The following is a 13125-nucleotide window of genomic DNA, read 5'->3' as shown; positions in this document are numbered from 1 at the left end:
ACAATGACCATCCAATAACCTTCAATTATTAACTATATATAATTATTAATATTTTACGATTTTGTTTTTTAATTGATATTTATTTACATTGTTTTTTAATGACTTGAGAAAATATATAAATAATTAGTTGAGTATGGAATCTGAGAATTGTATGAATCAAATCAGATCCAATGCATACATGGTCACATCCAATGGATGGAACCGACTCGATCCAATCATCCACTGGACTTGGATCGGATGTCCAATGTTAATCGGATGAGAAAATCCAACCAATGGATGATCGGATCGGATCGGATCCACCTAAATCCGTTAGATCTCAACCGATTAACACCTGGAGATGGTATAATGTATACGGGCCTTTCCTGCTACAGAATGGAAACTAGTTGGTGGTGTTGTTTAATTAGCCAATCCAAAACCATAAATTGAACAACACACAACCCAAAAATTCTTCAAATTCATAGATTTCCAATAACCGAACAATAGAATGAACAAATCTCAATCTGCTAAACTAGCTTCACCATCCCATCCTAGTAAAGGATAGCCAAAACAAACACCAAAAATTTATGAATCATATCTAACTCATATTTCTTTCACTTTCCTTTCGAAACCGCAATGTACAACATATACTACACCTTTCTTAAACTACATCTTCCAAACGGGCGACCCTGTGTCATCTTTTTACCTATATTCATAACCTTTCCACCTTTTTACACACAAACCCACCACAAAACAAGTTGCAAACCAAATGGGTAATAACTAAACATGCCCAATAACAATTCACATTGCTAAAAMGGAACCCATTGCAACGAAAAAAGGATAGTTGATAAAAGCTACGCAAAATTTGGAGGTAAGAAGTTCAACATTAACAGAGGGTTTGTTTGTACATGGGCTGAAAGCATCAAGAATAAGTAACTGACCCGGGGAAGATGGATTCATGCTTTCAAGAATCTCGTTAGGAATTGTTCTCATTTTTCTGCAATTCATCTCTTTGTTGAAGAAAGTTGTCAGCTACCACACGGGACAGATTTACACATGCCCGCATGCATATTATAACTCGAGAATCAAGAACCATTTGGTATACCTGGGTAGCTGTTTCCTATGCGGATAAGTATGCAAAACTATCCAAATGGCTGTCTATTGGCCTGTGACTCCTTTTTCTGGTCCGTTTTCCACATTACTATTCTCAGATTGGCTTGCAGATCCTTTCTCTTCAAGACGGATTTCATTCGTGTCATTTGTTCCAGCCACTGATTTTGCAGGTAATACTGCCTGGCTTAGAGTTGAACATAATGTGGCCAATACAATTTCTTTTGACTTGGGGCTTTTCCCTCCTAACCGACGCTTCTTTACCAGATCAGGTTCTTCCTTTGCACCCAAAAGTTTTCTTTTCAATCTAAGTTCTAAAGTTCCTTCATCATCTTCAGGTTTTTCCGACTGTTTCCTTGGTGGTGGTTTGTAGTCTTCGTCATCCTCATCATCTTCATAATCAACTAAGCCACCAGCCCTTTTGGACAAAGAAAACATGGATCAACAACATACAGTGTACAACACGTATCTGCATTAGGTTTAAAAATTTTATAATGTAAACGTCTTATGATTTTAGATATGTTGCATTTATTTTGGAATGGAAGGAATAAAAATTGAGTTTTATGGAGATCTGAAACCTCAACCTCATTAAAGTCATCATGTATTCCTTACATAATTCAGTTTAATGAAATTATGAAACCATCAAAATCTTTAATTCTTACTAGCATTTACAAACTTCTACAAAACCAAATTTGGATTTCCAAAAAGCATACAAGGTCAGTGACACAGTTTCGCAGCAGGGTTACACACTACTATAAAATTAATTCTATAGGATACCTAAAATGTAGAAGCGTCTCTCAAAAAATACCTTATAGGACTTAAGTTCATAAACCAAACCAAAAAGCGTCCTATCTAAAAGTGTTACAATAGGTTTATAGGACGCTTATAGGTGTTTTAACAAGTTTTTAGGACGCTTATAGAATAAAGTGTCGTATTAACTATTTTATAAGACATTATTTGAAAAAAAAGTGTCTTATAAAAAGGTGGGTTTATAGAACACTTCTCAAAAGTATAAAAATAGCTAATAGGACACTTTATTTTTAAAAGCCTCCTAAAAGAACTTGTTAAAACGCCTAAAAGCATCCTAAAAAACAAGTTAAAACGCCCAAAAACGTCCTATAAACCTATTGTAACGCTTTTAGATTGGACGCTTTATATTTGGTCCTATAAATCTAAGTTTAGTATTCTATTAGGACACTTAGACAATCTAGGTATCCTACAAAGCAATTTTTTAAATAAACATGAACAGAAAACCAAAAATGTTATCAAATGACCCATATTGGAAGTTCAATACGTGAGCAGGGAACATTTTCTTCCAACAACCTCAAAAGCTTGATAGAAACTAGAAGCGTCAAATTAAAGGAAATTACATACCTTGTTGATGGGCAGCTTGCATCAGATCCATTGGATAAACCGGGTTGTGGACGTATCCTTGTCGAACGAGGCCTCAATGCAGATGTGGAATCTTCTTCATCACTACTAACATACCAATTCCTTAGAAGCTAGCCAAATAAGGCATCCAGATACTAAACATTAAGATAATGTAACAACAAGGATACCTATCCCCGTTGAAATAATCCTCCTCTTCCTTCTCCAAAGCACGCTCGTCTACACGTCTTCTGGTGTCGAGGGGACCCGGGTCATTTCGGTTTGATGCATGCTCCTGGGCCTGCAGACCAGCTTTATATCACAACAAACTTCTAAAATGCAAAAGAATGGTTCAAAGTTTATATGGGCATACAGAAAAGAACCTGATCATATCTAACTTTGAGAGATTGAATGGAAGGCAAACTGTCAAATTTGACCAACTGATCCCAAAAGGTTTCAACCAAATACTTCAGCAGTATCTTCAAATTGTCCTACATGAATAACACTTTGTCATCAAACCACATGCTACAGTGCATACGCCATAACATAAAACATCCATGAAAAAAAATACCTTGCGGATATGCTCAAAGAGCTCCAAAATGGCAGAGTTCAACAAATTATAGCGACTTCCATTACGGATAAAAGCATCAATAATGGGTCTAAATACGTTGTTCTTTCCAATATAACTCATAAGATGTTCATCCTGTAAAACATCAACAAAGATCACCTTAGAGCCTGTTTGTTAGCAGCTTAATGAGCTTAATGGGACTCACAGCTTATTCTGTCAGCTATACATGACTTTTGGTAGTGGCTTGATGATAGAAAAAAAATGGCTTATTCAGTAAGCTTTCGGGGGGAGCTTTATGCAGAAAGCCAAGATCTTTCCAAAGTTGTCCCTCCCAATTAAAGACACGCTCCTTCCATCTATGAAAAAACCCTCCCAAAAGAAAGCCTTCCCAATCTATATAGACAGATTAATCCACACACAGACAACTTAGTCCATACAGAACTTGATGGAAAACCAACCAAACAGCCCCATAGACAAGTGCCAAAAAACTTACATACCCAATAAACCCAAAAACAAAGAACAGATTATGTAAATATATTCCAATGCTTCCATTTATTGGGCCTTCATTCGGAATAAAAAACTATATACCTGTTACGGCTTATTAGTTAATAAAATTTCAAAACCGGAAAATTTGTACTTACGTTATGTGAGATTAGAGTTCGAACGAAACGAACAGCTGCAACTACAAGATACTTTTCCTTTCTTCGAGTTAGATATAGAACTTTATCTACTACACCATTAAGCAAGAAGTTGCACCTGCAAACCAGACAGAAAATTTGCATTTCTATACATTCCAAATGGACTAGTTCAGTCTAAATTACAATAGAGGGATTACTTGAGTACTTTATTCTATAAGGATGGTGCAGAACGCAGAAGCATAGGAGATCACATATGTTCAGAAGTATTTCAGGCTTTGTATTGGTTTGAATCCCATGATTTCCATTCGAATTCTTGGATGTATGACCAGCCATGGCAGCATCATTTGGAGGGCATGATGACATTATAACATTGATTAGTTGATCCAAGTGCCTCTCATAGAAAATTTCAACAATGGCATCTCTCTGCAACAAAATCACATCAAAAGTGGGTTGAACTCAACTCAAGAAACAAATTAAGCGTTGCAGAAAGTCAGAAACTGCCACCTATTTCGTCAAAAGAATCAAAATATAATAAATTAGAACAGACACCATGTCAACCTTCAGATTTGTTAGACTAAATTTGTTATTGAAGATGTATGAAGATAACCTGTTTTTTGTTGCTTTGTTTTTAGACAATTATTAATGCACAAACCAACCCTTTATGCCTCCATTTTAAACTGTAAAATAGAAGTGTTCACATATCACGCACCCATCCTTTGCAACAAGAATGCAGCCGAACTTTTATACTCCAAGCACGCATGAAATGCAAACCATTTAAAACAACCACAATCAAAAGAAACAGAATTCACTCAAGAATGGGGGAAATTTTGGACGTTTATACAAATGACTAATCTTATGATAATAGTCATACCACCGTCCACCACACATAAGGCGACCCACATAAAGCAGTATTTACAATAATTGTTATACTGTCACAAATAGAGGACTCTTATAAGGCAATCTTTACGACAATTTTTACATCGTCACACATAAAGCATTGCTCATAAGTTTGTCCAATATGTACCCCACTTTTACCTTTTTCTGCAAAAGAAAGCAGTGAACTGAATCAGGATCTGATCTTGATTATTGTGGGACGACAACAGATGAGATTTTGAATTATAGATGGGTAGAAGTAGATAAACCAGATTTCAAATGAATTGAATCACGATCAACAGGTATAGATGCATTCACTATTTACTAGTGAAACTTGTGTGAGATGTCATGCGCTTGATCTTTGAACAACAGATCTACACTAGAGCTCGTCGACATTCAAAACATAGAATTCTTGGTGAGTTTGGCATTATAAACCACAAAAAATGGTAGTTATAACCATGTGTCCATTTAGACACCTAGCAACCAAGTGAAAACTTCGATCTTAATAGATCTCTAGCAACTTCAAATCAAGCACATTAGGGCCTGTTTGTTAGCAACTTAATGAGCTTAATGGGACTCACAACTTATTCAGTTAGCTTCTAGGAGTGAACTTTATATAGAAAGCCATGTTTTTTTTCCAAATTTGTCCCTCCCAACTTAAAAACACGCTCATTCCATCTATGGAAAACTCCTCTAAACAAAAACCTTCTCAACCATCATGACAAATAGTTATAGTAGTCTAACCTGTCCTCCAGAAGAAAAAGAATCCAGGAGACTTCGAATTATTTCGAGGAACTGGCAATGCATATCATCCCCAAAATCTGTAAGCATCCCTTTCACCTGTAACAAACCTACCACCATGTCATCTTCTCAATATACCTATATTAGGCTCAGTCACAGACAAAAAAAAATTAAGCATATTATATCCATATATGGTAAATACTCAAGCACACTCCTCACCCACAAAGTTACACAATCATTAAACATCAATTCAGCTAGGTTCATTTCATTTTTTTCAGTTCCGTTTTCCAGGTCCCAAAGATAGTACAATAATAATTTGAGCAACAGTTATTAGAATAAAACTTATGCGGACTTCCACTCACACCAATCGACTTATGCAGACTTCCATGAGCTTCCATGAGCATTACTGAACAAAGTGAAGCTAAGTAAATCAAACTCAAACACAAAACTTAAGGTCCGCATATACATTTTCTAAAATGTAGTCTTACTAATGACTTTATGCCTTCTGTTGATCCCTTAACCAAGTCTTTCCAACAAAAGGCATTAAAACAGCAGCAAGACTACATTTTAGAAAATGTACATGCCAACCTTAAGTTTTGTGTTTGAGTTTGATTTACTTAGCGGTTACTTTGTTCAGTAATGCTTATGGAAGCTCATGAAAGTTTGCATAAGTCAGATTGGTGTGTGTAAGTTTGCATAAGTTTTCTTCTAATAAGCGTTACTCATATTATTATTTCAAGGAACCGGCAATTAATATCATCCCCAAAATCCATAAGGTGTATTCACATTATTCACCAAAATTCATTACGGTATGGGTTTAAATTGCATGTACAAAGAACCCAGAAACAAATGTTCTTCATCATTGTGATCAAATACTTCTGAAAAAGTTCACATCTGCAATACTATTTAAACTAGCCATCCACAACATGATTTCATTCTCGCTCATCAGATAACGGACAATAACAGAGTCAAGATAATAACAATCAAACTACCATAGACGTAACGCTTTACATACCAGAAGTCCAAGTAATGCACCACCTTCCTGCCGATTAACATAAGAACGCAACATGGTTTGATCCTGGTTCACGGAAAAAATGAGGATGTCTGTCCTGCATCCATAAGATTCGTCTACCAAGTATTAATCCATGTGCCACTTGAAACGAATTAAACAAATTGAGATACAAATTGATTACCCAGTCAGAACAAGCTTCTTATCTTCACTCTGCAAAATATCTGTAATCACACCATATATGCCTTCATTCACTAGATCTCTACAATGATTAAAAAACCCATCCCCTCATTAGAAATTCAAGATTCGTACATGCTGTCAAGATTGAAGCAATATCAACTTCCATACCTGAATAGCCGGAGTTGCTGGACCATCTGCAAGCTCTTGCTTAGGCTACAAAACTCTTGCAAAAAAAATACCTACACATTGACATGCATATATATTTATCAAAAATAATAGAAATGCATTTGCTTTAGAATACTTCAATAATAGAATGAATCATTTACCAAATTTCTCTTGGAATCAGGAGACGTGTTAGGGGATTTTAATCTTGCAAACAACTCCTTAATAAAGGTGCTATCATCTTTTAATAAAGTGACAACCTGCCCAGGAAAGGCGTGTTAGATATAGAATAATAATCGAGAGTTAAATATGAATAGCGAGATGCAATTTTCTCACCATTCCATTATTTGAGTGAATCATAGAATTAAGGCTTGCAATTGTAGCCTCATCCAATACCCTAGGTAATACAACATCCTAAAAGCAGTAACATACATGAGAATTCCATGACAATAGTAGCAGCCAATCGAGCCGAGCAAGTAATGTTCTAACCTTCAGATAACCGATTCTGTACGTCTGATGTATCTTTGACAAGGCTAGGGGATCCTTAATTGGTATGGCCTACATAAATGAACGTTAAATTTATAAAATAGATCATTAGATGATTCAAAGAACATAATTAAAAATTTAACTACAAAGTTGAACATTTCTTTTCATACTTAACCAAGGGTCAATACCAAATATGCAAGATACAAACAAGGTAAGAATATACATACCTCCTTGAAGACAACATGTTCTTTAAGGAAGTTGCGATGATGGATGTGAGGTGTCTCCAAGTCATCTGCAGACCAACAGAAAACAGGGTGATCATGATTCCGCTGAAATTAGAAAATGCCACCTGGTGAGGGAATTTGTCATTCCTTGTCAAATATGATGGAATTCAATTCCAGTCCCTCTCAATTTTGTTAAAAGACATAAATACCCATGGATTATTATTAATATCACTATTATTTGCATTCCAATTCCAAAGCTACATTCTCGGAACCAAATAGAAAGTTCAAAGAAATGGAATTAAAACCAGATCCAATTCCATCCCACATCAATCATGCTCCAATTCCTTTGACAATTACCTTTATGTCCAAAAATATTCTATGAGCCAAACCCCACCTAAGTGAGCTATGATGCCTTTTTGAAAAGACGAAAAAAAGAATAAGACAAACTGAATACAACTGATGTTGGTCCAGCAGTCTGGTAAAGCTGTGTGCTGCGCACAAACTCCGTAAACTGATTCAAGATGCCAGGAGCAAATGTCTATTATGTGTGCATGTAGAGGCTAAAAGAGCTAAAAGGGTAAGAAAAAAATTTCTTGCAGTATAGGCAAAGGATCAGCTCAAAAGTGGCGTCAAAACAACTTACATTCGAGACATCCAATAACATCCATAATTAATTCATCACCAAATATTTTCTCAAAGATCTGAGGACTGTTGAGTAGAACTGAAAAAAAAGCAACATACAAAGTCATCAGTTTTCAAAGACCATATATGAAACTAGTTCTTGAAAAGTAATGATAACTAGGAAAGTTCGGGTATTAACTGATCCCTTTGACAATTTTGTATATCATATGAAGGCCATCCTTGTTTTCCAAATCTTCGCATGCTCTAAACAAATCCATCAACTTCCGGAAAAAGATTTGCTGTTCACATTATAGATTCAAGAAACTTTGTGAGTTCAATCACTCTTACAAGCTACAAAGATTCTAAATAATTGCCAAGCACAAACCATAAAATTAGTAAAATAAAGTTGTATCAAGCATCTTTGTAGCATTCTTCTCTTAATAATACAGCATACAAAAGAGTACTTATTTAGAAAACCTTACATTCCATCAAGGGAAGGAGGGAAGTTCATATGGGTGCAGAGGGAGTATTATGTACTACACTACTATGATAATGTTCTTCCTTGCTGCAATCCTTCTATGAAGATCTTAAGTTCGGCTTTGATTGTTGATGGAATACGACCTTTAATGTGATAGCATGGAACATTTGGGTTTAGACACTAACTTATTGGTGCATTTACTTTTATAATCTAACGGAAGGATATAGTATATATCAAAGTATATATAGACATCATTATATTTTTATGTATTACACCGGTGTCACGAGGGCTACAAAATTCCCACAGTAACAGTAGACATGTATATCTTCTTAGACCTATTAATTTGAAGGAGAATAGAAGTAACATACATCATGGAGTATGAGCTCTGTTACACACAACTGATCCGTAACACTACTGTCAACCACAACCTGCAAAACCAAAATCATTGAACACCAGGTCTAAAAAATATAGGAAAAACACCAAGTTATAAAAAAAAATTAAAAAAGTAAAATATCAATGGAAATATGTGCTAAAAGTATCTCGCCCCTAGAACAGACATGATTTGAAAATACTGACACACAAACAGACTTGCATTTTATGTCTGAACCTTAAGTATTGAAGGAAGTGTTGATAGCTCTACTGCCGGCAACTCCCTCAACTCATTGTTAGCCCCATGATATGATGTCTCATCTGCAGAAATAGCATGTACAAAATCAGCTTACATGCCATCATGAAGGCCGCAATCATCGATTCAAGATGATCTTTGAACAATGCAAGCAAAAAAATATCAAGTTAGCATAGAGAAATCAACTTTGAGAAAAAAAATTAGGGAGTTGCTTATTCCAGCATTGACCTTTTGGCAAGCATAGAATAAATATGAGATGAATAGGATTTTATTGAGAATTAACATGATTAAATCTTTTGAATACCAAGTTTTCTCCCATATAGATATAATTCTTACCAAAAACCCAAAATTAGATTCTACACCTTGAATATCAGAAAAAAAGAAATTAGATGAGAACTCTCTAACAGAAGGTAACCGCAATATAGAGAAAGCAAGCATGTCCCTAGAAAAAACAGGCATACTTTGAACACAACAAATCAACTTTAAAGGTGGTGCTGCCAGTTCCACCTGCCTAATAGCTTCTAATGGTAATTTGGAACGGCTTAAATAAGAAAATAAACAAACAAGAACCAATTTCAAAGTATATTGATGATTGGAGACTGAAAAATGCTGATCACAGTGTCTCCCAGAGAAATAGAATCGATATACATACAGGAAAAAAATCTAAAAGGTTCTGAAATCATTTATCTACAAATGGTTTTCGTTTTGGTTTCAAATTGCACCAATCACTTTAGATATTTGATTCTTTTCTTTGTTGTTCTCTTGTTATAGACAAACATTTACAATTATACTTACGATTAATGTTGATCTTAGCTGGCAGCTGGTTTCCATTCAGACCAGTGTTGTGGTGCTAGGGAACAACAATAACGAGATAACAATAGTACCCTGGCAAACAGGCTGATCTTGAATTTCATGGCGACAATAAGAGCACTTAAAAACTAAGGTCATGTGTTCAGAAGTTCCACAGTTGATTTTTGTTATAAATAACATTGATGAGGCGCAGCAATAGGTGCAAGGATTGAATACAAATGAAGGCTAAACATTTGCTACGAATAAGCAAGCTGTCAGAAGATAGGAATATCCGAAGATAAATATTAAAGACAACCAATTTCACATGGAGCAATAATAGAAAAACTGAACAAAAATTAAAGGAAGAATAAAGATAGAAAAAATCACACTTGCTAAACCAATCAATGATGAAGATGATATCTACAATACATATAAAATAAAACCACAAATGCTTACTGCGAAGAGTATCAAAATGCAGATTGCGCTGGATATTGCAAATATGGTCCCTGGAAAAATATAATGTAAATAATACACTTACCATATGCATAATAAAAGTACTTGCAAGGAAAAGAAATACATGACATATATTTACTGGGTACCATATGTACGAACACCCTGTAGTCTCTTGAAAGCTAAGAGCTAGGTCACTTGAATACTCTGAATCCCTCCATGAAATTATTGTATCTGAATAACAAATGAAGATAATCACAAAAAGAGAACTATAAAACAATTAAACGTATTGGCTAACAAATACAAGAGCCACGTTAGGTGAACAGTGTATAACCAGGGACAAGACAATAAAGGAATCATGAGAAAATAGAATACATAATGAAATTAATACCTTCTTGCTTCCGATATATATCGTCGGAGCTAATACGGTGCACAAGCAGTGTTTCATTGTCTTCTTCATCAATGACGAACAAGCTCAACTCTTCAGACGACCTCTGTTATACAGATTGAGATTGAGAATCAAAGAATGTCTAACTAGCCCTCACCAGTTACAAAGTATCATGAGTATTTCACAATATAATTCTTTTACAAAAGCCATATGATAAAGATGTGGACCTCCAAATAGTCAACAGTGACATGACCAGTCCCTTGATCATCCCATTTTCCATCGTCATTGAGTCGATATACCTTGACACGCTATCATTTATAAAATTTAACAGTCAGGATGAAGCCATGTCAAATACATTTTATATTATTGATAAGAACAGGACACAAATCTAAAGAAATAACAATAAAAGCAAAACAACATCTATCTCAAACTAGTTGATCAATTAAGTAACAAAGCAATCAGGAATAACAGGTCAATAACATTATTAAGAATTAAAAAAATATAATGGAGGCTGACACTATTCATACTAGTTTGGCTAACTTCTAAGATCAAGCTAGGTAAGCTACTTAAAGCCAACACCAGACTCAAATGCAGTATGAAATTTAGCATAAATAGAAGGGGAGGATTCACAAAATAGGCACATATTAGCACATGCCTGCTTAGACGATGCATACCACTTTGGGATTGATGCGCATATTCTTGATTACTTGCCTAAATTACACTGTTTCACCTTCTTATGTACTTTACAACAAAGCATGTTGCTTGCTGCTTCTACCTCTAGCACTTCTCCTACCAAACAGACACATAGCACCGCTGAGTTTATAACCATTGTTTACACTTGACCTCTTGTACAATTAGTTAAAGTGCACATAAACCAAATAGAAACAGAATCTTGGTAAATAATGAGAATGATACAAAACCAAACCCATCAACCATAAATTGGCACCTTGGTCTTGATAAGAAAACATGCGACTGAATTGCACAAAAGGACCTAACGAAAGACAACCCTCATAAAAGAAAATTTTAACTCTAGCATTCAGAACAAATAGATTAATGCAGCCCAACTTCATTTGGAGAAATGTAGATGATTTGATATAAGTTGCTATGTCAACTTAGATATAGATGATGTGAATTCATCCTCCGTGGACTAGTTAAGTTTTTCGTTAATTGGAACCCAGGGAGGTAGTCAATTTGCACTTGAAACCAGAGTTTAGTTTCTATTATTCTTTCTTCTTATTCCTCGAAGGAATTGGGATCTTTTGCAATGTCAGATTTCAAGTCTAAGCTCTGTGTTTTTCTAACTATTATTCTTGAGATATTGCAAATAGTGTAGTGCCATTTAACAGGTCCAAAGTATAATTTGTATTTTCATTTGTATTTGGGGATAAATTGATCAGCCCACGAATCCTATCCCCAATACACATTAAAATATAAATTACACTTCAAAACCTATTAAATGCCACTCATTTTACATCTCAAGAAAAATAGCTACAAAAACATACTGACCTTAAAACTTAAATCTAACCACCCCAGTTTCCAATTAAGGAAAACCTTAACTCAGAACCTATTCACATCATCTATAACTAAGTTGAGCATGTCGATTGTGTAATATCGCCTACATTAATCTAAAAAACACACTGTGATCAGCTTAAAGATCGAAAGCACATGAACTTAAAATAACTCCAAAACAGAACAATGGTGTCAACACATAATCAAGAATAACGCAAGAACGATTAAGCAACTAACGTACCTGCATCGAATTGTTGTTGGAAGTAGCCAACTTCTCCGGTGCACCCATCACAACTTAGTTCCCCCGTTTTCTTCTTTATTAACCAAACTTCGCCAAAAGGTCACACCAAGATAATTCTTGCTGGATTGCGACCGAAGTTAGGGTTTTCACGGTAAGAATTCAAGAAAGGGATAAGGAGGGAGAAGAATGGAATGGAGAGCAACAGAAGCATGCAATTAACGCTAATAAATCAATTATGAAGAAACCCTAAAAACGATATTTGGCATAGCAGTAAAGCCTCTTTCTCTCTCAAAAGCTTGAAAGTTCTCCGTGAGAACCCCGACTCTGCTTGCTGAAGATAATAATGGTAAAATTAATTGCAGGTATTTACATAAATAACCTCAAGGTTTAGTCTAATTACATTTTTAATCAAAAATATTGATTTACTGTCAACCGTTAAAGGGTATTTAGTGAGATTTACCATATCAAAACAGATCGAGTAAGGGGTTATTTGTCTAGCTCTTAATAGTTTCATTAAAAAGTAGTTTCTAAATTTTTAAGAGATTAATCTTGTTTGGCAAAAAAAACTCTCTTAATGGTTATAAAACCCTCTAAAAGTTTTGTATCATGAGTCTTTCTTAACCATTCAACACCCTTATTTCATTATAAATAATTACCAAACAATTATATTTCATTTTGCACTATATCAT

General features: G+C 35.0%; 1 protein-coding gene across 13 annotated transcripts; it reads right to left on the bottom strand.

The window, feature by feature from the left end:
* Window positions 1-560: 560 nt before the first annotated feature.
* Window positions 561-12719, bottom strand: LOC112519017 (serine/threonine-protein phosphatase 4 regulatory subunit 3-like). 13 transcript variants are annotated; one of them, XM_025126895.1, is made up of 25 exons: window positions 12437-12719; window positions 10914-10994; window positions 10690-10792; window positions 10448-10532; window positions 10305-10354; window positions 9042-9124; window positions 8803-8862; window positions 8156-8255; window positions 7979-8056; window positions 7790-7846; window positions 7339-7403; window positions 7115-7183; window positions 6962-7039; window positions 6790-6885; window positions 6632-6702; window positions 6468-6545; window positions 6290-6383; window positions 5278-5373; window positions 3866-4083; window positions 3664-3778; window positions 3026-3157; window positions 2838-2945; window positions 2646-2755; window positions 2461-2565; window positions 561-1504 (listed from the first exon to the last, which is right to left on the bottom strand). In XM_025126895.1, the coding sequence occupies exons 1-25, from the start codon at window positions 12482-12484 to the stop codon at window positions 1135-1137; spliced, it is 2550 nt and encodes an 849-aa protein (XP_024982663.1). In that variant the 5' UTR covers window positions 12485-12719; the 3' UTR covers window positions 561-1134. The 13 variants fall into 13 exon arrangements, with proteins under 13 accessions (XP_024982663.1, XP_024982664.1, XP_024982667.1 ...); XM_025126896.1 differs by having other exon boundaries at window positions 2461-2562; XM_025126901.1 differs by having other exon boundaries at window positions 1441-1555.
* Between the last annotated feature and the right edge of the window lie 406 nt (window positions 12720-13125).

Source organism: Cynara cardunculus, assembly GCF_001531365.2.
Source record: "Cynara cardunculus var. scolymus isolate 2C chromosome LG 10, CcrdV1, whole genome shotgun sequence".
NCBI classification, from domain to species: Eukaryota; Viridiplantae; Streptophyta; class Magnoliopsida; order Asterales; family Asteraceae; genus Cynara; species Cynara cardunculus.
This window is presented reverse-complemented; position numbering and strand designations above follow the sequence as displayed.

What these genes read in the sequence shown, in the direction of transcription:
- LOC112519017 (XM_025126895.1), bottom strand. Translation starts at nt 12,484, where the DNA reads ATGGGTGCACCGGAGAAGTTGGCTACTTCCAACAACAATTCGATGCAG. An exon ending in CAGAGCTCATACTCCATGAT is followed by an intron (nt 8,256 to 8,802) that starts GTATGTTACTTC and finishes TAATGTGAACAG; the next exon opens with CAAATCTTTTTCCGGAAGTT. An exon ending in CACCATCCTTATAGAATAAA is followed by an intron (nt 3,779 to 3,865) that starts GTACTCAAGTAA and finishes TCTGGTTTGCAG; the next exon opens with GTGCAACTTCTTGCTTAATG.